Source organism: Salmo salar, chromosome ssa13 (genome assembly GCF_905237065.1).
Source record: "Salmo salar chromosome ssa13, Ssal_v3.1, whole genome shotgun sequence".
NCBI classification, from domain to species: Eukaryota; Metazoa; Chordata; class Actinopteri; order Salmoniformes; family Salmonidae; genus Salmo; species Salmo salar.
Window position 1 is genome coordinate 79,842,511 of NC_059454.1, and position 27,059 is coordinate 79,869,569.

The following is a 27,059-nucleotide window of genomic DNA, read 5'->3' on the forward strand; positions in this document are numbered from 1 at the left end:
CAAGGGTAAAATGTTTCCAAACAGGCAGCAGACTGGCAGCTGGTCACATTAGTGTGACCTGGACAGTATCCAGGCACTTTCAACAGAGACCAATGACCCTCAGGCCAGGAAAGAGAAGAAAGAAAAGCACAGGGAGAGACAGAGAAAAGACTACAATAAACTACACACTGGGCAAAAATTGGTACGTCATTTCAACAAAAAATAAAGGTGATGACATTTAATCAACGTGGGAAAATTATTGGATTTACAAAAAGTAATCAATGTAAGGGAATTTCGTCTGTTTTTACCCAACTTTTAACCTTAATCCAAGAACGTGAATTTTTTGGTTCATTTCACATTTAATTCACGTTAGTTGACAACTCAACCAAATTGAAATCAAAACTAAACGTTGAACTGATGTCTATGCCCAGTAGGTAGAATGAAAACGACAGGGGAAAGAAGGATGGAGGGAATAGAGTGTGAATACAAAAAAGAGACACAGAAAGGAAGACGGTAAAGTAGCAGGTGAAAGATATCAAACAAAATCCTTTTTTTTTAATGAGCCATTATTTAATGCTAATACTGATTTCCAAACCTCTTCAAGTTCAGCATGACGTGGTGTGGGAGTGTGAGGGGTGTGTGACAATGACCTGCATGGAAAGATGGTCTGGCTCCCCTGGCAAAGTGGCAGGATTGGCAGACTGGCAAGATGACAGTGTTTGGAGAGTTTCCTGCCCTGTGATAACATTTGACACCAACAGGAGTATAGAGCGGCCTGTAGAGTACTCCAAGTAATTCAATCCATAATCAAATCCACAATTCACAATTACTTTTGGGGGGTAGACGTTGTGTATAACAACAGGGCTACAGCCAGGTCGCTAGCCCCCAACTGCATTATTTGACATGTGTCCAATGTCGTTATACCTGGTTAAGTCAATGTGAAATCAGATTACAATATCCTTTTTTTAAATATCAATGCCTTTATCAAAATGTATATTTCCTGCACCGTTATTCTTGTCTCCTCAAGTCTCAAATATACAGTGAGCTCCAAAAGTATTTGGACAGTGACACATGCTTTGTTGTTTTGGCTCTGTACTCCAGCACTGGATTTGAAATGACACAATGACTATGACATTAATGTGCAGACTGTCAGCTTAAATTGAGGGTATTCTCCTCCGTATCGGGTGAACTGTTCGAAATGTTGACAAATTCATAAAAAATGTAAAGTCTTGAGTCAATAAGTAAATACCCCAAGTCAACCCCTTGTTATAGCAAGCCTAAATAAGTTCAGTTAAAAATGTACATAATAAGTTGCATGGGTTCACTCTGTGTGCAATAGTGCTTAACATAATTTTTGAAACACTACTTAATCTCTGTACCCTACACATACAATTATATGTAAGATCCCCCTCAGTCGAGCAGTGAATTTCAAACACAGATTCAACCACAAAGACCAGGGAGGTTTTCCAATGCCTCGCAAAGAAGGGCACCTATTGATAGATGGGTAAACAAAAAACAGCAGACATTGAATATCCCTTTGAGCATGGTGAAGTTATTAATTACACTTTGGATGGTGTATCAATACACCCAGTCACTACAAAGATACAGGCGTCTTTCCCAACTCAGTTGCTTGAGAGGAAGGAAACAGCTCAGCGATTTCACCATGAGGCCAATGGTGACTTTAAACCAGTTACAGAGTGTGATAACAACAACATTGGATCAACAACATTGAAGTTACTCCACAATACTAACCTAATTGACAGAGTGAAAAGAAGGAAGCCCTGTACAGAATACAAACATTCCAAAGCATGCATACTGTTTGCAACAAGGCACTAAAGTAATACTGCAAAATTGTTGTGTTTGGGGCAAATCCAATACAACACATTGCTGAGTACCACTCCCCCTTTTTTCAAGCATAGTGGTGGCTGCGTCATGTTATGAGTATGCTTGTAATCGTTAAGGACTGGGTAGTTTAACAGGATAAAAAAGAAACAGAAGGGATCTAAGCACAGGCGAAATCCTAGAGGAAAACCTGGTTCAGTCTACTTTCCACCAGACACTGGGAGATGAATTCACCTTTTAGCAGGACGATAACATAAAACACAAGGCTAAATCTACACTGGACCTGCTTACCAAGAAGACAGTGAATGTTCCTAAGTGGCCGAGTTACAGTGTTGACTTAAATCTACTTGAAAATCTATGGCAATACCTGAAAATGGTTGTCTAACAATGACCAACAACCAATTTGACTGAGCGTGAAGAATTTGGAAAAGAATAATTGGCAAATGTTGCACAATCCAGGTGTGGCAAGCTCTTAGAGACTTACCCAGAAAGACTCACAGCTGTAATCACTGCCAAAGGTGCTTCTACAAAGTATTGACTCAAGGGTGTGAATATTTACAGTATGTAAATGAGATATTTCTGTATTTCATCTTCAATACATTTGCAAACATTTCTACAAATATGTTCTCACTTTGTCATTATGGGGTATTGTGTGAGAAAAAGACACGTTTAATACATTTTAAATTCAGGCTGTAACACAACAAAATGTGGAATAAGTGAAGGGGTATGAATACTTTCTGAGGACCACAAGTATTGGGACAAATTCAATTATATGTGTATTAAAGTAGTAAACAATGTTAAGTATTTGGTCCCATATTCATAGCACGCAAAGACTACATCAAGCTTGTGACTCTACAAATTTGTTGGATGCATTTGCTGTTGTTTTGGTTGTGTTTCAGATTATTTTTTGCCAAATAGAAATTAATGGTAAATAATTTATTGTGTCATTTTGGAGTCACTTTTATTGTAAATAAGAATACAATATGTTTCTAAACACTTCTACATTAATCCTGAATGAATTGTGACTAATGATGAGTGAGAAAGATACAGACGCACTAATATCATACCCCCAAGACATTCTAACCTCTCACCATTACACTAATAAGGGAGGTCAACAAAAAAAATGGGTGGGGGTGGGGGGGGTGGTATGACATTTCTGTGTCTGTAATTGTCTTACTGATCATTATTCAGGATTCATTCAGGATTATCCGTAATCAGGTCAGGGTAATTGCACTATGCACTTATTTTTAAGGTTAAAAGTATAGAGTGTAATAACACTTGTGTTCACGATACACCCCATATCTTTCTGCTACAGTACCCCCTGAAAAATGTGAATAAAATAAAAAAATACTTTTTTGGGGGGGGACATTCTTTCACAAAAGTAGTGCACTGGGCCTTTATTCGTATTAGTGGACTGATGTAGACATCTGTAGAGCATGCAACAACAACAAAAATGTCAGCATCTCAGCTTTGGCAAAATAGTTAGTCGTATAATTAAGAACAGTATCTTGCAGGATTCAATAGTTGTAATTGTAAGAGTTGTTGCCCTGTCCCTTTCTCTGTGATTGTCATTCTAATGGAATCCAGAAAGAACAAAACCCTGTCCTCAAACATTTACAGGTGCAAAGTTATGGGCAAGGACACAAAACATCCACACCAAATGAAATATTTTTCTTGATCAAATAACATGGAAAACAGCCACTTTCTGTGCAGTATTAATTTAGCATCCTTACAAACCACTTAATGTAAATATACATTACTGTATTGTACATAGGCTGGTCATATAGGTTTGTACCTGTCGACTTTTCATCATCATGAAGAAAAACAATGCACAATACAGTAATTGAGTAAATTTAGACATCAAGTGGTTTGTGATGATGTGATGATGTGGCTCAGTTGGTAGAGCATGGCGCTTGCAATGCTACAGTAGGGTTGTGGGTTCGATGGAGGACCAGTATGAAAAAGTGTGAAAATGTATGCACTCACTACTGTAAGTTGCTCTGGATAAGAGTGTCTACTAAAATGGAAAAGGAATGAATAGACCATTTAAGTTTTCACATAGAAATAAGTTGCGTTTGCAAAGTATTTCAAGAAACTGGAAAACATATATCAAGCAAGTATTTTCATATTCTTCAAGTGTTATCAGATTATCTGTTTTGTACAGATAATTATCAGACTCAAGTTACAAATGCTGGTAAACACTCACATACAATCCTTTACTAGTCCTGTATTAGTGGACCAATATAGACGTCTTCAGCGCTGGCAAAAAAAAAATTCACAGCACTCCCAAACTACTTCCTGTGGCTATGACTGAAACCCTACCAATGCATCATAACAGATCATGACACCTATGAGGGTGTCATAAAGGCATATAACACTTTTAAATAAACTGGAACACCACCCAGATGGGTTGTAATGAGTTGATACCAAAATCAAAATGCTCAAGGGTCAACGACAGTACAGTAGATATCAGCCAAATGCATTGATTCTGATCCCATTTGATTTCTGTGTGTCTAGACTGTGGCCATTACCCCATCTCTGTTGGCATTGCCTGATCAACTCTTTGGACCTTAATGAATCAGGGGCATGATAAAGTTACATGTACTTGCAATATCTGAGAAGAGCATTTTCGATTTCATGTACTGTAGGCCTACTGTACAGAACATATCTTAGATGGCTTAGTATGTGTCCACAGTGGGCAGTGTCAAATCTTGTCGAGTGGTTTCCGTTCTATGTGTTCTTTCTATGTGTTCTGTGTGTTTGCCAGGCTTGGCAACGAGGTAGTGGTTGAAAGGCAGTGCTTCTGGAGTCTCTGCCAGAAACTGAAACACTCAGGGGAGGGCACTGAACTGACCAGGGCCTTGCACAATATACTGTCGACAGTTGCCCATCTGCACACGGACCAACCGAAAAGCCAGGGGGACATTTCTATGCCACGGCTCAATGTGCTATTAAATCAAATTGAACAACAGCCTGATGGATTCCTTGATTTGTTTCTGAACATGTTGATATTACCTTCTCAATACAATAAAGTCACACTCTTTGAGGAAAAATATAAAACCATACTCAAGAGCAGTGAAAGGCTGTCTCTTTACCAACATGCATCTCATGTCCTCTTTTCTGTTCCTTAGGCCCACTTGCCTAACAAAAATATGTTCAAGTGATTGGTGACATTTACCCTTGTTTCCTCAGCTTGACTGCTCATGTCAATTATTCTACCAGGTAGGCTAAAAGTGTCTTGTGTGGCCATCTTTCTAATCCTGTCTCGTAAAGTAGCCTAAACAACTAGGCATTGGCTAACCATAGTGACCTGTTATGCATGTTTGACATGTTCAGCTTTAATGCCCTTACGAAAAAAGATTGCAGTCAGAGTGTAGTATAACCGCAGTACACTGCAATATAACTGCTGTATGCTGCAAATACTACGTCCAAAATAACAGTTTTTTTACTGCAGTAATTTTGCAGTGTAACTGCAGTTAGTGTGCTGTATAACTGCAGTTCAACTGCAGTACACTGTAGTTATTCTGCAATTACTGCGTCCAAAATACCACAGACGACTGCAGTTACTGCACTATTACTGCAGTTTAAAAACTGCAATCTTTTTTTGTAAGGGTGGTGCTAAAAGTAAAACATCTATAAGAATTTCATAGCGGGGCGGGCTGTCAGATATGATGGAAATGGTCAAAACACAAACCGTTGATCGCTGCCGACATCACGTGAGTGTCCAGTAAATACACACCGTGGGACAGTGACAGTGCCCGTTCAGTGTTAACGGTGCCTGCCTCCTTCAGGCCCAAGTGTTAGTTAGACAGTGCCAAATTCGCATCCACTTCGGTTATTTTCCAGGAGCGCATCGGTTTGTAAATAAAAATACACCACCCACCCCCTCCCATACTGACTGTGACTGGCTCCTCCCATACCGGTTAAATGCGCGCTCGGTGCTTCAATTCAGTACAGTGGAAGGCAGTCATGATAGAGGAGCTGTAGAGTTTACAAACTTTAAAGCAGCAAGTATTTCCAAGTCTTGTAATCTGTTTATTCCCGGGGCCACAGTTATGAAGACCATACTTGCTGCCTACTCCGGTGCCCTAAAAGGTAAGATATGCACCCTCGTTCAAAATGCACTGCAAACAAATTGCACACAGACTTCAGTCATCCTATCAAGCGGCAGTCATTTGATAATCGGCAGTCATTTGATAATTGGATCATCTCCACTATATTCCAAATCCTGTGTTGACGTGTAATCAGCTTTCGTGAGATGAAGAAGCAGCTTGCAAAACATTCAAATATGACAGAACTATGGCAGCCCAAAACATAATCAGAAGTTTGTTGGGATGCTGTTTGTTGTGGATGCAATACCTCATTGTCATGTAAGCCATTTGTTCTGAAAGACATCAGATAAGCCAACACATTGGTGTGTGGTGAAGAGTGTATTTGGGCACAGTGGTTTTCATACATGTTGCTTGTATATTTTTTTTTTAGGGGTCTGATCTGTGAAGGAAGAGAAGTGAAAGTGTACACCAGGGCCAAGTTCAGTAGTCAAATGTGAACGTTGAAGCTATACAGTACATATCATGAATAGGGCAGACAAGTTAATTTATTCTACATGCCAGAGAGGCTCAAGTTTGTTCAACATAACATATTTATATCAGCAACTTTCCACAACGTTGTGCCCTGCTGAATGCTGCCCGGTAAGGGGAAAGATGTAAGGTCAGTGACTGATTCACTGTAGTCTACATCAAGTCTTTGACTCTCTGAGGCTGATACTGCCCAGTAGCCCTGATTTTGAACGCCTTAGCATTATTGACTTAATTATGCAAGTGTGGGCCAGAGCGCAGAACGGACAGTGTTTTTTGTTTGACAGCATGACACAGTGTTATTTAGTCCATTAGGATGGGTTTACGTGTGTGTTGTCCCGTGGCATGGGAAAGATCTGATGATAAGGCACTATGAGCTTGAATAGATTAAGCAGTGTCCCCTCAGTGGCTCGCTCTTGTTCTGGTCTGTCACTTCTCCTATATACATCAGTGGAGGACTATCCTCAGTGGATTTTAAAAAAAAGTGAGACATTAAAATGATTCTTTTTAGGTAACAATAATAAATATATCATCAAATTATTTATTAAAACACACTGTGTTGCCATGAAGGTCTACAGTAGCCTCAACAGCACTCTGTAGGGTAGCACCATGGTGTAGCCGGAGGACAGCTATTTTCCGTCCTCCTCTGGGTACATTGACTTCAATACAAAACCTAGGAGGCTCAAGGTTTTCAGCCCCTTCCGTAGACTTACACAGTAATTATGACAGGTTGGAGGATGTCCTCCAGAAGTTATCAGAGCTCTTGCAGCAAGAACTGACATGTTGTCCACCCAATCAAAGGATCGAAGAATAAATCTAGTACTGAAAGCATAAGCTACAGCTAGCTAGTACTGCACTGCATAAAATGTGGTGAGTAGTGGACTCCTAGAGGAAGACTATAGTTGAACAGTTTTGAGCAAATTAATGTCTTCAAAAATTAAGGAGAAGCGAGAGAGGGCTAGCAATTTCCTTTGTATTTTTTTCACTTACTTAGCTAGCAAATACAGGTAGCTAGTTCAGCCTACTCAACAGAGATTGATGCTATGTTAGCTAGCTGGCTATGGCTATCCAACACTGGAAGTCTTCCAAGCCAAGGTAAGCTTTTGGTTTTATAAATGTATTGCCACCGGGCCCGCCAGTGTAACTTCTAAACTGCTTGCTGACTGTACATTGTACTGCATAATTCTAGCAGGTTTACTAACCTGTTAGGTCTACTAGCTATGTTGACTATGACGTTAGATAATATGGTGACAATGATGTAGGCTGTGTGTAACAGTTATGATATATGAAGCTTTGGCTTGGAAAGGTTTTTTTCGCCTGGTCACAGACAGCTGATGTATTGTGCAATGAAGTCCACAAGTGAAGGGGAAAAGGTGAGAGGAAGAGTGTGTATATGCGAGAAGGAATACAACAAGCAAGGTGATCATGCTGTTTGAATGGGGCTGCTATGAAAGTGAACTGTGCTTGCGTGTGATCAGAGGTGTATTCATTCCGCCTATTCTTTGCAGAAAAAAAATTCTTAAACGGAATGAAACCGGGATAAACAAATCTGAATTTGTCCAATAGAAACTCTTTTGCAACTGTTAGACTAATGATTATGCCCTAGATCAGCTAGATGCAGGCAAGACTGTGCAAGGCGGTATTGAATGTGTCAGTCTGTCACCCTGATTACTAAAAAAAAATGTCTCTCAACCTGTGCACCTACGTAATAAACTTTCATTCATTGGTTAGGTTGTACAGTAGCAACCTCATGATGGGTATGGGAAAAAATAGAGTATCATGGGTAGTAGCCTAAACCTATCGACGTTTCATTGAGCTGGGTGAATGGAATATGAATGACAGTCATCCAATATGCTGTAATGGAAATAAGGCCATGCTCATTAAACGGCACTGACCGCCACTGATATACAGAACCAGTCAAAAGTTTGGACACCAACTCATTCAAGGGTTTTTCTTTATTTTTACTATTTTCTACATTGTAGAATAATAGTGAAGACCATTAAAACTATGAAATAACACACCGAATCATGTTGTAATCAAAAATATTTTAGAATAAAAGTAGCCACCCTTTGCCTTGATGGCAGCTTTGCACACTCTTGGCATTCTCTCAACCAGCTTCACCAAGACTGTTGGAAAAGCATTCCAGAAGGAGTTCCCACATATGCTGAGCACTTATTGGCTGCTTTTCCTTCACTCTGCGGTCCAACTCATCCCAAACCATCTCAATTGGGTTGAGGTCAGGTGATTGTGGAGGCCAGGTCATCTGATGCAGCACTCCATCACTCTCCTTCTTGGTCAAATAGCCCTCTCACAGCTTGGAGGTGTGTTGGGTCATTGTCCTGTTGAAAAACAAATGAGTGTCCCAATAAGCGCAAACCATTTGGGATGGCGTATCGCTGCATAATGCTGTGGTAGCCATGCTGGTTAAGTGTGCCTTGAATTCTAAATAAATCGCAGACAGTGTCACCAGCAAAGCACCATCACACTGCCTCCGTCATACTTCACGGTGGGAACTACACATGCGGAGATCATCCGTTCACCTACTCTGCGTCTCACAAAGACATGGCGGTTGGAACCAAAAATCTCAAATTTGGACTCATCAGACCAAAGGACAGATTTCCACCGGTCTAATGTCCATTGCTCGTGTTTCTTGGCCTAAGCAAGTCTCTTCTTGTCATTGGTGTCCTTTAGTAGTGGTTTCTTTGCAGCAATTTGACCATGAAGGCCTGATTCCCACAGTCTCCTCTGAACAGTTGATGTTGAGATGTATCTGTTACTTGAACTCCGTGAAGCATTTATTTGGGCTGCAATTTCTGAGGCTGGTAACTCTAATGAACTTATCCTCTGCAGCAGTGGTAACTCTGGGTCTTCCTTTGCTATGGCGGTCCTCATGTGAGCCAGTGTCATCATAGCACTTGAAGAAACTTTAAACGTTCTTGAAATGTTCCGTATTGACTGACCTTCATGTCTATAAAGTAATGAGGAACTGTAATTTCTCTTTGCTTATTTGAGCTGTTCTTGTCATAATATGGGTATGGTATTTTACCAAATAGGGCTGTCTACTGTACCTTGTCACAACCCAACTGATTGGCTCAAACGCATTAAGAAGGAAAGAAATTCCACAAATTAAATTTAACCAGGCACACCTCTTAATTGAAATGCATTCCAGGTGACTACCTCATGAAGCTGGTTGAGAGAATGCCAAGAGTGCACAAAGCTGTCATCAAGGCAAAGGGTGGCTACTTTGAAGAATCTCAAATATAAAATATATTTTGTTTTGTTTAACACTTTTTTTTTTTTTTTTCTTACTACATGATTCCATATGTGTTATTTCATAGTTTTGATGTCTTCACTATTATTTTACAAGGTAGAAAATAGTCAAAATGAAGGAAACATGGAATGAGAAGGTGTCCAAACGTTTGACTGGTACTGTACAAAACATTAACCAGTTAAACTCTGAGCAGTTGTTTTGGGCCGTGTACAGGTGGCATATCATTTGAAGCTACAGGTCTTTTTTAAAATCGAACCCCATAAAGGCCATAAATCATGCGCTATGGGACATATTCATATAGTATGCACTGTAGGTCAAGTCACAAAGTGCTAACAATTAGTATGCATGGAAAGGGTCCACCCTGATGGTCATTGTAAAGCATTGCATTTCCTTTTCCATCCACATTGCCTTGTATGCATCTTCCACATGTGCCTTTTTGCTTGCTCATTGTTTTCAATAGGAAAAGTGAATGGGAAAAGTCGTTTTGAAGTTTCTTCACCTGTCTATCTTATTTAAAATATATTTTAAAAACTCCGAAACCTCAAAGCCCTGATTTGCTAAGGTCATTTAAAGGCTTAAAAATCCTTTCTGCCATTTTGGCACAGTGACTCACTACCCAAACCAGACCCAAGTAGCCAAGATACATGATGTGGCCTCCTACTGCTGTCTAGTGGATGAACTGGGAATCAGGCATATATTTACATCAATGGATAGATATACTTCAGATTTAACTTCAAATGTATATCATTCCTATAAGACAAAGTTTTGTTTGGTTTGCTGCATCAGGCTCTGTAGTAGACACATGTATCTGAATCCCACAGTTCTTACCTTTCTTACAGAACTAAGCATGTGTTTTTAAGACTAATAGTTTTGGAACCGAAATGTACATTGAGGGTATTATACAATATTTTGCGTCATTTAGAAAATGCCACCAGAGGGGGGGTTCAGAGTTTAATAGGTTTTAAGGACATCTGCTCGTTCCATCACAGACTGGCCAGGTGAATCCAGATGAAAGAAGCTATGACCCCTTATTGATGTCACTTGTTAAATCAACTTCAATCAGTGTAGATTTGTATTTATTATGGATCCCCAGGCAGCAGCTTCTCTTCCTGGGGTTCAGTAAAAACTAAGGCAGTAAGATGCATACATTAAAATACATTTTACAACAGATTTCACAATACATTAAGTGTGTGCCCTCTGGCCACTAATCTACTACGCCACACAATACAGGTGTACGTGTGTGTGTTTATACCTGTGTAACTCTTCACAGTCCTCGCGGTTCCATAAGGTGTATTTTTATCTGCTTTTTAAATTTTAGATTTAAAATTTTTGATTTTACTGCTTGCGTGAGTTACTTGATGTGGAATAAAGTTCCATGGCTCTATGCAGTACTGTGCACCTCCCATAGTCTGTTCTGGACTTGAAGAGACCTCCGGTGGCATGTCTTACGGGGTTTGCATGGGTGTCCGAGCTGTGTGCTAGTAGTTTAAACAGGCAGCTCGGCGCATTCAACATTCTTACAAAAACAAGTAGTGATGACGTCAATCTCTCTTCTACTTTGAGCCATGAGCGATTGACATGCATATTATTAATTTTAGCTCTGCGTGTACATTTTAAGGGGCAGTCATGCTGCCCTGTTCTGGGCCAGTTGTAAATTTCCCAAGTCCCTCTTTGTGGCACCTGACCACACGACTGGGAAGTAGTCCAGGAGTGACAAAACTAGGGCCTGTAGGACCTGCCTTGTTGTTGTTGTTAAGAAGGCAGAGCGGTGCTTTATTATGGGGAGAGGTCTTCCCATCTTAGGCAGTTTACTCTCAATCCACAATATAGCATGGGGTGTAAAGTCATAATGAAGGGCAAGAGACGGGTTAAAGAAGCATTTTTAAGCCTTGAGACAATTGAGACATGGATTGTGTATGTTTGCCATTCAGAGACTGAATGGGCAAGATACAAGATTTGCCAGGTGCACTGGTTTGAGTGTGTCAAGAACTGCAAAACTGCTGGATATTTCACACTCAATAGCTTCCCCTGTGTATCAAGAATAGTCCACCACCCAAAGGACATCCAGCAAACTTGACACAACTGTGGGAAGCATTGGCGTCAACATGGGCCAGCATCCCTGTTGAACGCTTTCGACACCTCGTAGAGTCCATGGCCTGACTAATTGAGGCTGTTCTGAGGGCAAAAGGGGCGGTGCAACTCAATATTAGGAAGGTGTCCTTAATATTTTGTACACTCAGTGTACATGTAGCTGTCAGGACTGTGGCTCTACTCTTTATGAGTAGTGATCAGACCATGGTGGCTCTGTCTCTATTGCAATTGCAGTGGCATGAGGAATTTCATGTGATCTGTGATTGTTTATTGCTTGTGGTCTGTTTGATCACGGAGCTTTGTAAGGGATGAACATTTTGTTAATTTTCTCTCTAGTGTCTAATTTAATGTCCATTGTGTGTTTCTGTGTATTTGACAGACTGAGAAGCTGGGAAAAGGATTGACAGTTTATTATTTTCATATTCTAGTCTTCTCACTGACTGCAACTGTGACTTAATCGATTGATGTGGATATTTTGTACTGTACAGTATGACTCATTTCTGACCCTGTCTGACCCTGTCTATCTTCTCTAGGCACAGGCTATAGCATCCTCTCGTCCCTGCAGGACCTGCCCTCCCCTCCATGGCCTGCCCTTCGATCCAAGATGGAGAAACACCTTCAGGTCATCGCAGTTCTTCAGTGGGTCATCTCCTTCCTTGCCATGGGTGAGTATGTGACTGGATCTCTGTGTGGCTCTAACTACACTGAACAAAAATATAAACGCAACATGTCAAGTGTTGGTCCTATGTTTTATGAGCTGAAATAAAAGATTGAAATGTTCCATATGCACAAAAAGCTTTTTTCTCTCAAATGTTGTGCACAAATTTGTTTACATCCCTGTTAGTGAGCATTTCTCCTTTGCCAAGGTAATCCATCCACATAACAGGTGTGGCATATCAAGAAGCTGATTAAACAGCATGATCATTACACAAGTGCACCTTGTGCTGGGGACAATAAAAGGCCACTCTCTAAAATGTGCAGTTTTGTCACAACATAATGCCAGAGATGACCCAAGTTTTGAGGGAGTGTGCAATTGGCATGCTGACTGCAGGAATGTCCAACATAGCTGTTGCCAGATAACTGAATGTTCAATTCTCTCCATAAGCCGCCACCAATGTCGTTTAGAGAATTTGGCAGTACGTCCAACCGGCCTCACAACCGCAGACCACGTGTAACCATGCCAGCCCAGGACCTCCACAGCCGGCTACTTCACCTGCAGGAATGTCTGAGACCAGCCACCTGGATAGCTGATTAAACTGTGGGTTTGCACAACCAAAGAATGTCTGCACAAACTGTCAGAAACCATCTCAGGGAAGCTGATCTGCGTGCTCGTCGTCCTTACCGGGGTCTTGATCTGACTGCAGTTCAGTATCATAACCGACTTCAGTAGGCAAATGCTCACCTTCGATGCCCACTGGCATGCTGGAGAAGTGTGCTCTTCACAGATAAATCCCAGTTCAACTGTACTGGGCAGACGGTGTCATGTGGGCGAGTGGTTTGCTAATGTCAACGATGTGAACAGTGTCCCATGGTGGGGTTATGGTATGGGCAGGCAGGCATAAGCTATTGACAATGAACACAGTTGCATTTTATCGATGGCAATTTGAATGCACAGAGATGGCGTGATGAGATCCTGAGGCCCATTGTTGTGCCATTCATCTACCACCAACACCTCATGCTTCAGCATGATAATGCACGGCCCCATGTCGCAAGGATCTGTACACAATTCTTGGAAGCTGAAAATGTCCCAGTTCTTCCTTTGCCTGAATACTCGCCAGACATGTCACCCATTGAGCATGTTTGAGATGCTCAATCTATGTGTACGACAGTGTGTTCCATTTCCCGCAAATATCCAGCAACTTTGCACAGCCATTGAAGAGGCGTGGGACAACTTTCTACAGGCCACAATCAACAGCCTGATCAAACCTATGCGAAGAAGATCTGTTGTGCTGCATGAGGCAAGTGGTGGTCACACCAGTTACTGACTGGTTTTCTGATACCTTAAGAAAAAGGTAGGGGCATGTATCTGCGACCAACAGATGCATATCTGTATTCCCATTCATGTGAAATCCATAGATTAGGGCCAAATGAATTTTTTTCAATTGACTGATTTCCTTAAATGAACTGTAACTCGTAAAATCGTAGAAATTGTTGCTTGTTGTGTTTTTTTATATTTTTGTTCAGTATTGTAGTTACTGAAGGATATAGTGGCCCTGTGGTCTCATATTGTAAGTCTCCAACAAGGACATCAAGCCTGTAAGCTCTCTCTCTCTTATTACAAGAGATATTTTCTGAGAATAAATGATTCATTGGTGGGCCATAGGGATGTTTCTGTTAGTCTGTATGTCCCAGAGTTTCAGATTGCAGTATACATTTCTGGTGTTAGTGTGGAAATAAGGAGAATGTTGCATTTGAAAAATAAATATTTTGTGAAGTGTGGTACAGTGCAGGTGCTGAATAACTGTTCCTCTGCTCTCTCTCATCCTCTCTGACCACATAGGCATCAGCTGCACTGTGCTGTTAATCTACATGTTCTGCACAGACCTCTGGGTGATCGCTGCCATGTACACTACCTGGCTAATCTTCGACTGGAACACCCCCAAACAAGGCAAGTACCACGGTCACTCAAACTGGCTCTTAATACTGGTCCGGTTGAGATGGTTTTTCCCTGTCAACCCTGGGATTTGAACTGGCAGCCTTCCGGTTCCTTGCTTAACCTAATGGCTGCCGTTGCCCTATTGTGTTTTAATTGTGCCCTTCTATACAGTGCCTTCAAAGATTCAGACCCCTTGACTTTTTCCACATGTTGTTAGGTTACAGCCTTATTGTAAAATGTATTAAATTGAGGGAAAAAACTATCTACACACAATACCCCATAATGACGCAGCAAAAACAGGTTTAGAAATTTTAGCTAATTTATTACAAATAAAAACTGTCACATTTTAAATAAGTATTCACTCTTTACTCAATACTTTGTTGAAGCACATTTGGCAGCGATTACAGCCTTGAGTCTTCTTGGGTATGACGCTACAAGCTTGACACACCTGTATTTGGGAAGTTTCTCCCATTTCTATGCAGATCCTCTCAAGCTCTGTCAGGTTGGAGGTGGAGCATTGCTGCACAGCTATTTTCAGGTCTCTCCAGGGATGTTCAAGTCCGGGCTCTGGCTGGGCCACTCAAGGACATTCAGAAACTTGCTCTGGAGCAGGTTTTAATCAAGGATCTCTGTACTTTGCTCTGTTTACCTTTGTCTGAATCCTGACTAGTCTCCCAGTCCCTGCCGCTGAAAAACATCCCCACAGCATGATGCTGCCACCACCATGCACCATCCCTACGGTGTAGCCAGGTTTCCTCCAGACGGGATGCTTGGCATTCAGGCCAAAGAGTTAATCCTTGGTTTCATCAGACCAGAGAATCTTGTTTCTCATGGTCTCAGTCTTCAGGTGCCTTTTGGCAAACTCCAAGCGGACTGTCATGTGTCTTACTGAGTGGCTTCCGTCTGGCCACTCTAGCATAAAGGCCTGATTGGTGGAGTTCTGCAGAGATGGTTGTCATTCTGGAAGGTTCTCCCATCTCCACAGAGAAACTCTAGAGCTCTGTCAGTGACCATCGGATTCTTGGTCACTCTTTTTTTTTCTTTGGATTTTCCCCATGATGTCAAGCAAAGAGGCACTGAGTTTGAAGGTAGGCCTTGAAATACATCCACAGGTACACCTCCAATTGACTCAAATGATGTCAATTAGCCTATCAGAAGCTTCTAAAGCATGACATAATTTTCTGCAATTTTCCAAGCTGTTTAAAGGCACAGTCAACTTTAGTGTATGTAAACGTCTGACCCACTGGAATTGTGATACAGTGAAATAATCTGTCTGTAAACAATTGTTGGAAATATTACTTGTCATGCACAAAGTAGATGTCCTAACCGACTTGCCAAAACTATAGTTTGTTAACAAGAAATTTGTGGAGGGTCATGTCAGGATGAGCCTGCAGGAAGGGTACCAAATGAGGGAGGAGGATGTCTTTACTGTAACGCACAGTTGAGATTGCCTGCAATGACGACAAGATCAGTCCGATGATGCTGTGACACACCGCCCCAGACTATGACGGACCCTCCACCTCCAATTCGATCCCGCTCTAGAGTACAGGCCTCGGTGTAACACTCATTCTTTCAACGATAATCCGACCATCACCTCCGGTGAGACAAAACCACGACTCGTCAGTGAAGAGCACTTTTTGCCAGTCCTGTCTGGTCCATAGGCGACGTTGTTGCCGGTGATGTCTGGTGAGGACCTGCCTTACAACAGGCCTACAAGCCCTCAGTCCAGCCTCTCTCAGCCTATTGCGGACAGACTGAACACTGATGGAGGGATTGTGAGTTCCTGGTTTAATATGGGCAGTTGTTGCCATCCTGTACCTGTCCCGTGGTGTGATGTTCGGATGTACCGATCCTGTGCAGGTGTTGTTACATGTGGTCTGCCACTGCGAGGACGATCAGCTGTCCATCCTGTCTCCCTGTAGTGCCGTCTTAGGCGTCTCACGGTATGGACATTGCAATTTTATTGCCCTGGCCACGTGCAGTCCTCATGCCTCCTTGCAGCATGCCTAAGGCACGTTCACGCAGATGAACAGGGACCCTGAGTCAGTAGAAAGGCCTCTTTAGTGTCCTAAGTTTTCATAACTGTGACCTTAATTGCCTACCGTCTGTAAGCTGTTAGTGTCTTAACGACCATCCCACAGGTGCATGTTCATTAATTGTTTATGGTTCATTGAACAAGCATGGGAAACAGTGTTTAAACCCTTTACAATGAAGATCTGTGAAGTTATTTGGATCTTTACGAATTATTATTTTGCTGAGTTTATATACATACACTACTGTTCAAAAGTTGAGTCCCTTAGAAACGTCCTTGTTTTTGAAAGAAAAGCACTTTTTTATTTTCTTTGTCCATTTAAAATCACATCAAATTGATCAGAAATACAGTGTTGACATTGATATTGTTGAAAATGACTTGTAGCTGGAAACGGCAGATTATTTTATTTATTTTTTACGACTATGTAGATATTCCACTAAAAATCAGCAGTTTCCAGCAACAATAGTCATTTGCAACATTAACAATGTCTACACTGTATTTCTGATCAATTTGATATTATTTTAAATGGACAAAAAATGTGCTTTTCTTTCAAAAACAAGGACATTTCTAAGTGACCCCAAACTTTTGAACGTATGTGTGTGACACACACCTACTCATTCAAGGGTTTTTCTTTAGTTTCACTATTTTCTACATTTTAGAATAATAGTGAAGACATCAATACTATGAAATTTAGTAACCAAAAAAGTGTTCGATTTGTTTAAATAATATTTGAGATTCTTCAAAGTAGCCACACTTTGCCTTAATGACAGCTTTGCCCACTCTTAGCATTCTCTCAACCAGCTTCACCTGGAATAGTTTTCTAACAGTCTTGAAGAAGTTCCCACATATGCTGAGCACTTGTTGGCTGCTTTTTCTTCACTCTGCGGTCCAACTCATCCCAAACCATCTCAATTGGGTTGAGGTCGGGTGATTTGTGGAGGCCAGGTCATCTGATGCAGCACTCCATCACTCTCATACTAAGCACAAACTAGATGGGATGGCGTATCGCTGCAGAATGCTGTAGTAGCTATGCTGCTTAACTGTGACTTGAATTCTAAATAAATCGCTGACAGTGTCACCAGCAAAGTACCCTCACACCTCCTCCATGCTTCACAGTGGAAACCACACATGCGGAGAACATCCGCTCACCTACCCTGCGTCTCACAAAGACACGGCAGTTGTAACCAAAAATCCATCAGACCAAATTACAGATTTCCACCAGTCTAATGTCCATTGCTTGTGTTTCTTGGACCAAGCAAGTCTCTTCTTTTTGGTGTCCTTTTAGTAGTGGTTTCTTTGCAGCAAGTCAACCATGAAGGCCTGATTCACGCAGTCTCCTCTGAACAGTTGATGTTGAGATGTGTCTGTTACTTGACCTCTGTGAAGCATTTATTTGGGCTGCAATCTGAATGTGCAATTATTCTAATGAACATATCCTCTGCAGCAGAGGTAACTCTGGGTCTTTCTTTCCTGTGGCGGTCGTCATGAGAGCCAGTTTCATCATAGCGCTTGATGGGTTTTTGTGACTGTACTTGAAGAAACTTTCAAAGACCTTCATGTCTTAAATGACAGTCCATTATTCATTTTTCTTTGTTTATTTGAGCTCTTCTTGCCATAATATGAACTTGGTCTTTTACCAAATAGGGCTATCGTCTGTATACCAACCCTACCTTGTCACAACACAACTGATTGGCTCAAATGCATTAAGAAAGAAAGAAATTCCACAAACTAACTTTTAACAAGGCACACCTGTTAATTGAAATTCATTCCAGGTGACTACCTCATGAAGCTGGTTGAGAGAATGCCAAAAGTGTGCAAGGCTGTCATCAAGGCAAAGGGTGGCTACTTGTATTCTTCAAACATATTTTGATTTGTTTAACACTGTTTTTTTGGGTTACTACATGATTCCATATGTCTATTTCACAGTTTTGATGTCTTTACTATTATTCTACAATGTGTAAAACTAAAGAAAATCCCTTGAATGAGTAGGTGTGTCCAAATTTCTGAGTTAATTGGCACTATGTTACTGTTTATATACATGATTCATTATGTGGGTTGCATGATTCAGTATTATTCTGACTGGAGATCTATCCTTTACCTCGGTTTTCTCAGGTGGCAGGAGGTCCTCTTGGGTGAGGAACTGGACTGTGTGGACTTACTTCAGAGATTACTTTCCCATCAGGGTGAGTGGAAAAAAATAGGCCTAACATTTTTAAAGGTATAGTGTGTGATTTGGGGATGGACCATTCAGTGCTATGTAGCATCTTGACCTCCTTATAGTGGAGGATGTATAAATAAATAAAAGTAGGGTGGTTTTCACTTGTCAGTGTGTATGCGGTGTCATAAGGCCAGATAATTAGGTTTGCTATCAAACTGGAAATTTGTGATGGAATACAACATCTGCCTGTACAGATGATAAAATGTGCTTTTTCTGGTCAGGTACAAAGTTAAAGAGCATCAATATGTTTTATTGATTATGGTGTGCTGTAGCACAAGCTTGACGATAACCTTATCTGTGACTGTCTCCAGTATCATCTGTTGGTTCCTGTTCCCTGACGATGCTATAAGGAGTTTGCTTCGGTTGAAAGGATAGGCTTTGCCCCGCCTGATAGGTGACAGCTCATCGCTGAGTAATTTTTTTCTTCAATTTGTGTTATTTCGCTCCTCCGCACCTGGAGATTGTTGGGAGACACATTCTCTTGGTGTCCTAACAGCAAGCAATTTTTTGCCTTCAGATTTTTTGGCAAGTTTCTCTCGCTGCCCTCCTGACCAAGGATTGAATTAGCTGAGTTGTTTGTATGCCTTCACACTCCTCATGAATATCAATGAACCAACAGCATTCAAATTATATCTGCTATGTTGTCCTTCAGTCAGTTCAGCTATTTGATTTAAGTGTTTAAAATGGAGCATTTTAGAAACATTAACCCTACAATAAATGTTTTACCGTACAATCACTTTCACTCATACATAGAAAGTATAGTCAAAGGCTCTTAAAGCGAAGCCAGAGCTTTGATATGGTCACCGGTTTTAAGAATTAAGGTGAAAGGTAGTCTTAACCATCATGACTCAGTTATTGACAGTTAACAGCCAGGGGGGATTCAAGTGTGTGTGTGTGTGTGTGTGTGTGTGTTGCCTCTGGAGCTTGAACTTTGGCCCTGCTTGTGATCCATACTTTGAGCACTGACTGTTTCTGTCTGAGTGGCTTGATGATCACTTATTTGCATCAAGTAGCTCTGATGCAAACTGAATAAGATGGATGTGTTTGATAACATGTCTCTGCATCGATTAGAGACTTACAGTATTGTAATTCTTTGGGTTGGTAACCAGGATGATGTTTACTGCTGTTTGTGACGTGGAGTTAAGGGGCTTCAATTGTAGGGTTTTCTGACTCAAAGACTGTATGTATGCCAGGTATTGGTAGGGCTTGAGACACATTAGATACTTCACATGTCAACATCCTGTTTCAGATGAATGGTTGCTTAACTTGTTTTAGCTTGTGCAACTAATGCAGTTGGATGCCAGCTGGTAGTCAGGCCTGGCTGGTGGCAGCGTGAGTGTGTCAGTGCATGCAGGGACGGTGGCTTACATCTTTCAGTGCCAGCAAGGTCTCCTTCTCTCTTCCACTTACTGCATGCATGTTATCAAATACAGCGGTGGCCAGTTATTGGCTGAATAACCGGGGCGCAAGGTGGTTGGAGTTGTCAACAAAGCAGCATGACAGAAATATAATCGAATATATTTCGAACTACTGATTTAATTGTTTTTATTATTATTAAAAAATATATATTTTCTCAAAGTGATTTGTGCATTTGAGCAACAGCATAAATACACCTATTTTTACTTTTGCATATCAAAAACTCAACCACTGCTACACATGCTGCCACTGTTTTTGAACAGATTAGATTAGATTATACTATTTAGAACGAGCAGTCAGCTCACAAAAGATCGAGTGCACCAGGATGGCTAGCTAACAATGTCACAAAGCATGATGCTCTAGCCAGTTAACTTTCATTCTGAAATAACTTCATATTTCCGAGTTCGTCAGATATTAGTTTAGAAAGCTCCAATGCCAATTTTAAATTATCTGGCTAGCTGCTTATCAAAGGTACACTACATGACCAAAATTATGTGGACACCTGCTCATCGACCATCTCATTCCAAAATCATGGGCATTAATATGGAGTTGGCCCCCCTTCTGCTGCAATAACAGCCTCCACTCTTCTGGGAAGGCCTTCCACTAGAAGTTGAAACATTGCTGCAGGGACTTGCTTCCATTCAGCCACAAGAGCATTAGTGAGGTCGGGCACTAATGTTGGTCGATTAGGCCTGGCTCGCTTTCGGCATTTCAATTCATCCCAAAGGCGGTTGATGGGGTTGAGGTAAGGGCTCTGTGCAGGCCAGTCAAGTTCTTCCACATTGATCTTGACAAAGCATTTCTGTATGGACCTCTCTTTGTGCACATGGGCATTGGGCAATTTGGAAGCACAGAATCATCTAGAATGTCATCGTATGCTGTAGCGTTAAGATTTCCCTTCGCTGGAATTAAGGGGACTTGCCGAAACCATGAAAAACAGCCCCAGACCATTATTCCTCCTCCACCAAACTTTACAGTTGACACTATGCATTGGGGCAGGTCGCTTTCTCCTGGCATCCGCCAAATCCAGATTCGTCCGTCGGACTGTCAGATGGTGAAGCGTGATTCATCACTCCAGGGAAGGCGTTTCCACTGGTCCAGAGTCCAATGGTGGCGAGCTTTACACCCCTCCAGCCGATGCTTGGCATTGTGCACGGTGAGCTTAGGCTTGTGTGCGGCTGCTCGGCCATGGAAACCCATTTAATTTCATGAAGCTCCCGGCAAACAGTTCTTGTGCTGACGTTGCTTCCAGAGGCAGTTTGGAACTTGGTAGTGAGTGTTGCAACAGAAGACAAACAATTTTTACACGCTTCAGCACTCTGCGGTCCCGTTCTGTGAGCTTGTGTGGCCTGCCACTGTTGAATTGCAACTCCACTTTGTCCCTATACCGACATTTCGCTTGTTTGATTGCCTTGCGGATGGAATAACTGTTTATATTCGGCCATATTCCCAGTCATCTTTTCATGGTTAAATGTGGTGGTTCGCTCTTTCAGTTGTGCGAATGCCGCCATAATCAAGGACAAGAACCACCCGAGCTGCTGCCTGTTCACCCCGCTACCATCCAGAAGGCGAGGTCAGTACAAGTGCATCAAAGCTGGACCATCAGACGGTTAAACAGCCATCACTAACACAGAGAGGCTGCTGCCTACATACAGAGTCAAATCATTGGCCACTTTTAATAAATGGATCACTAGCCACAGTAAATAATGCCACTGTAATAATGTTTACATATCTTACATTACTCATCTCGTGTGTATATACTGCATTTTATACCATCTATTGCCTATGTCGCTCGGTCATCGCTCATCCATATAAATATATGGACATATATTCCCCATACTTTATTTATTTATTTATCTTGCTCCTTTGCACCCCAGTATCTCTACTTGCACATTTATCTCATGCACATCAACCATTCCAGTGTTTAATTGCTATATTGTAATTGCTTTGCCACCATGGCCTATTTATTGCCTTAACTCTCTTATCTTACCTCATTTGCACTCACTGTATATAGACTTTTTGTTTTCTTTTTTCCTACAGTATTATTGACTGTATGTTTTGTTTATTCCATGTGAAACTCTGTTGTTGAATTGCTATGCTTTATCTTGGCCAGGTCGCAGTTGCAAATGAGAACTTGTTCTCAACTAGCCTACCTGGTTAAATAAAGGTGAAATAAAAAAAACATTCTTATTCCATACCTTTAGATTTGTGTGATTAGGGAATTGTTAGATATTACTGCACTGTCGGAACTAGAAGCACACGCATTTCGCTACACTTCAATTAACATCTGCTAACCATTTGTATGTGTCCAATAAAATGTTGACTGGGGCCGCTCTAGCAGGGCAGAAGTATTGCATCTCTGTAATGGCACTACTGTTCACACTAGTGGAAACGTGCAAGTAAACATCCCAGACACACAGCACATTTTATTGCCTTATTTGCCTGTAAATTATTTTATTACTTGAGCGCAAAAGATGCATCATATCAGGGCTAAAATGACAAGCTGTTCCAATTTCAGGAAAATAGTCTTAACACATCCTCTTAACCTCCTCTCCTCTGAGACTGGTGTGATAGTACAGTCTAATCATGTCTCTTTTTTTTGTTATCTTTTTTTTCCAGCTCATCAAGACACACAACCTGCTGCCCAGCCGAAACTACATCTTTGGGTACCACCCCCATGGGATCTTCTCTTTCGGAGCCTTCTGTAACTTCGGTACTGAGGCCACTGGATTCTCCAAGAAGTTCCCGGGCATCAAGCCTTCTCTTGCCACCCTGGCTGGAAACTTCCGGATGCCAGTCCTTAGAGACTATCTCATGTCTGGGGGTGAGATGGTTTCTGGGAGTTTTGTCCCTCTGAAGAGGCCGCCTCTTCTCTCTTTAAACTGCTGATAACAGTCCTTTATCTACAGACTGTAATTTGGCAGAACTCTGAGCTTTGTCCTATTGCACAGCCAGGACGAAACAGCCAGACTCTGTCTACAAACCTGTATTTGCTGATCTCGCTATTGTAGGGAGCTGCTTCTGTCAAAAGCTAACAGTGCAGGTTATCTTAATTTGGTCATTTAGAGTAGTATTGCAGCGTAATGTAAAATTTACAGCAATAATATGTGTCTGTGCTCAACCAGTATGCATTTTCTCTTAAATAATGTCTACTGAAAACCGACTTTATGGTTTGGTCTTTGGGCCCATGTGTGATTGCTGAGCCTAACCCCATTCTCTCCCATGCGTCAGGTATCTGCCCAGTGAACCGTAACTCCATCGACTACCTCCTCTCTCAGAATGGAACTGGCAACGCAGTGGTCATCGTTGTCGGGGGAGCAGCAGAATCTCTGGACTGTGCTCCAGGCATGAATTCTGTCACCCTGAATAACCGCAAGGGCTTTGTGAGGCTGGCCCTCCAGCAAGGGTGAGGGTAGAGCACAAACATTCTGCCATACACAAATCCTGGCCACACACGTACATGACATGAGCAATAGTATGTGGTTACCTGCTCGTCGAACATCTTATTCCAATATCATGGCCATTAATATGAAGTTGGTCCCCCTTTGCTGCTATAACAGCTGCCACTCTTCTGGGATACATAAAAATTCCAATTTCCTCAGGCTTTCAGGCTAATCATGTCATTGTTCAGACAGCCTAGCTATATTGAAATTATTTAAATTGCAGTCAATTTGTGATACTAAGTTCACTGTGAAATTTACAAGTATTGAATTCTAATTGGTCAAAATGGTCTAATTTCAAGATTGTTGAAATTATATTGAATTCAATGTAAATTCTCCACTTCATGAGTGAATTTAATTGGAATTGACCACAACCCTGATTGGCACAAAGAATACTTACTCGTGTGGTAATTGGTCCTCAATTGCTCAGAGCTCCTCCTGGCATACAGTACACAGACACCCGGGTCAAGGCCAAAGGATAGACTCCATCAGATTGTGACTCCTGAGAACACTGTTTCGGCAGACTGAGGGAGCTGGCGTAGTCTGATCTGGTCTATGCCAGCTCATCGAACTGGGAATCCCACTCTACTCCAGACCCATTAGGCTGCCATTTTGACTTGCTCAACTTATCCAAACAAGCCTACTTCAGTGATAAATATTGTCTGATGGTGGATTGTAGATACGCAGGTTCATAGTGTCTTAGCGGTTGTATAAAATGTTATGTAGAATAGACCCTCATTCATAACAAACTTCGATAACATGCATGATTGCTAATTTCCCCTGGCATGTACAGTACGTATCCGGGTCAGTGGCTCGTATTTTTAGGCCCTCTAAGACGAGTGGCATGTAGGCCAATGTTACTTGCTAAATGCTTCCCAAAGGTTCCTTTCTAAATTCCTCATAATGCGTTTTCATGACAGATGTTGAAATAATTAGAGCAGGGAAGCACCAAAACAAGTCAGCTCATCATTCAGAGATCGGATGATATCCATTATGCCCTATGAGTAACTTCTGGAGACTAATGTAAACACTTGCTCTCTGTCAGATCTGACCTGGTGCCGGTCTACTCCTTTGGGGAGAACAATGTGTACAAGCAGGTGATCTTTGAGGAGGGAACCTGGTGTCGGCTAGCTCAGAAGCGGCTGCAGAAGATTCTGGGCTTTGCTCCCTGTCTGTTCCATGGCTGTGGCCTCTTCTCCGACTCCTGGGGAATGGTGCCTTACAATAAACCCATCACCACCATCGGTGAGAAACCCTCTCCAAGACCCCACTGAAAGTATCTCACATGCATTTAGTGCTGGATGACTTAGTTTCTGGTAGAGATCCAGTCCATGTGTTTGCTATTCGCTCTGTTCCGGCCATTATTATGAGCCACCCTCCCCTCAGCAGCCTCCTGTTATCCATCTATCTTATCGATCAAAATATATGCTCAACTAAAAAATTGTTCTGTCAGCCAGGATCTGTAGATTATTGTCCTTCTCTAAAAATCTTAAGTAATTACAATGCTAGGTTGGGTTATGGTTACTACCAAGCAGTTCAAAGGCAACTCTAGCTCCTCTGTGTTAACAGAACCATTCACACAGTCAACATTTTCTCTCCACTGCATCGAGGCCATGTTCATGTTTAACGTTGCAGTTCGTCAAACCAAAAAGTTAGATGTCAAAGTTGATTTTGCAGATATTGATTTTTACCCCCTTCTCTTAGTGGGTGAACCGATCACGGTACCAAAGGTTGAGGAGCCTACTCGGGTTATGGTGGAACTGTACCATGCCATGTACATCAAGTCCCTCAGGAGCCTCTTTGACAAGTATAAGACCCGCTTCGGATTGAAAGAGAGTGACATCCTGCACATCCAATGAGAAAAGAGTGAGCAGGACCCCCTCGGAACCTCAGAACTGTGGCAGCTGTTTGTTCAGCCTCGACACCCCATTCACGTGCATGGCTCTGATTGATTGTCTCTGGAATTCAATCGATATACATAAAGTTGTGGGTGTGTGTATAAACCCACCGCGCTCTCATCCTCGTCCAGTATACAAGGCTCACGTCCCTACACCACTCAGGGTGAAAATGGCAGGTTTTAGGCTCCCTGACCTAGTCCTTGCCAATAGCAAAGTTGATTAACTTAAATGTCTCCAAATGGAGTCTCTTCAGCGTATGCCACATTTCTAGATATGTTCCATGACAGAAGAGATGAGGGAGTATAGTTGGATAAGATACGATCACTTGCTTTCATGTGCAGTGGAACTCCCACTAGGTGGCACTAGAAGGTTATACACACAACAAGCACCATGTTTGTTTCCCTCATGCATCCATGTAGTCCCATATATTAGGCCCTACAAAAGTTCAATATCAGATGTTTTGAGGCCTTTATTTATTTTTTGCTAACTGCACAAACAATGCAATTGTAATGGTATGGCCTCAATCAGAAGTTTAATATAGTGTGGTAATTGAGCCAAAGAGTTGATGGGTGTCCCCTCCCAGCACACGCATACTTCATTGAAACTGGAAGGTGAAGTAATTCTAATGGATTTAGATTGTGATTATATGATGCCACTAAGTATTGTATTATGTAAATAAGAAAAAACCTGTCCTCCCTTGTTGAAAGGAACAATTTTTCTTTTTTAAATTAAAATTAATATATTGATGCACTTTTTGTATTTGTTACAACCCTCTGAGGTATTTCTCTAAAATGTGCCTTAGGAATTTTTCAATGTCACATTTTTATTGACTGGGCTGCAGAGAGTGTTGTTTAGTGCCTTGATGCCCCATGTACTGTAGTTGTTGACTATTCTCTACTAATTCTTCCTCCACACAGAGGGCAGATCAGTGATGAAAGGGATTGTAAAGCATATGCCTTGTAAAAATAAAACGCACTTATTGTGGGGTTCTACTCAATTGAGGAAAATGGCAAATGTACAGTATAAGGGTTTTTCTATCACACATTTGGATTAGAGTTAAAAGTCAAACTCCCCTGGTAATTACCAAGAAGTGTTTGAGATAAATTACTGGGCGTATCAAGTCTATCAATTATTTTTCCATGTGGTGAAATGTTGAGGTTGGTGATGAGTGCTAAATAGAAGTGTCATTTGAAATGTAAATTCTTCTAGCTTCAACATTGACTTCTTGTAAAGGGGCAGTAAACATCTCACTCTCTTAATGTGCAGTTAACAGCAGCCAAGGCCTTTGTTGTGAATGAATAGCTTGAGCAAAATCTGTCTACTTAAATTAAACTTTTTATGTTTTTAGAATAAAACTTAACATGTCTTAGTAAATGTTTATTTTTTCCTGTCATCACACCATAGAAACAACATTGCATCTTTTTAGTATTTTGTATTTTATTAGGATCCCCTGAAGCAACCTCTTCCTGGGGTCCACATAAAACATGACATAATACAGAACATCATTAGACAAGAACAGCTCAAGGACTGAACTAAAGACATTTTAAATAAGGACAATAGAAACAAAAAGGTCCTAAGGACAGTTGCATGCATGCATACATTAGTACAAATACACTGAACAGAAATATAAACTCAATATGCAACAATTTCAAAGATTTTACGAGTTACAGAGTTACTGTTCATAATAGCAAATCAGTCA

At 41.4% G+C, this 27,059-nt stretch overlaps 1 protein-coding gene across 1 annotated transcript; it reads left to right on the plus strand.

Annotated features, from left to right (window-relative positions):
- The first annotated feature begins 5,619 nt into the window (after nucleotides 1-5,619).
- Nucleotides 5,620-26,729, plus strand: LOC106567948 (diacylglycerol O-acyltransferase 2). Its single transcript, XM_014137863.2, has 8 exons — nucleotides 5,620-5,916; nucleotides 12,294-12,425; nucleotides 14,261-14,368; nucleotides 18,501-18,571; nucleotides 22,642-22,846; nucleotides 23,254-23,428; nucleotides 24,508-24,707; nucleotides 25,167-26,729. Exons 1-8 carry the CDS (start codon nucleotides 5,877-5,879, stop codon nucleotides 25,319-25,321), a joined length of 1,086 nt encoding a protein of 361 aa, XP_013993338.1. The 5' UTR covers nucleotides 5,620-5,876; the 3' UTR covers nucleotides 25,322-26,729.
- The last annotated feature ends 330 nt before the right edge of the window (nucleotides 26,730-27,059 follow it).

Coding starts and splice junctions, on each gene's coding strand:
- LOC106567948 (XM_014137863.2), top strand. CDS start 5,877: ATGAAGACCATACTTGCTGCCTACTCCGGTGCCCTAAAAG. Junction 18,572..22,641: donor GAGATTACTTTCCCATCAGG/GTGAGTGGAAAA, acceptor TTTTTTTTCCAG/CTCATCAAGACACACAACCT. Junction 22,847..23,253: donor AGACTATCTCATGTCTGGGG/GTGAGATGGTTT, acceptor CCCATGCGTCAG/GTATCTGCCCAGTGAACCGT.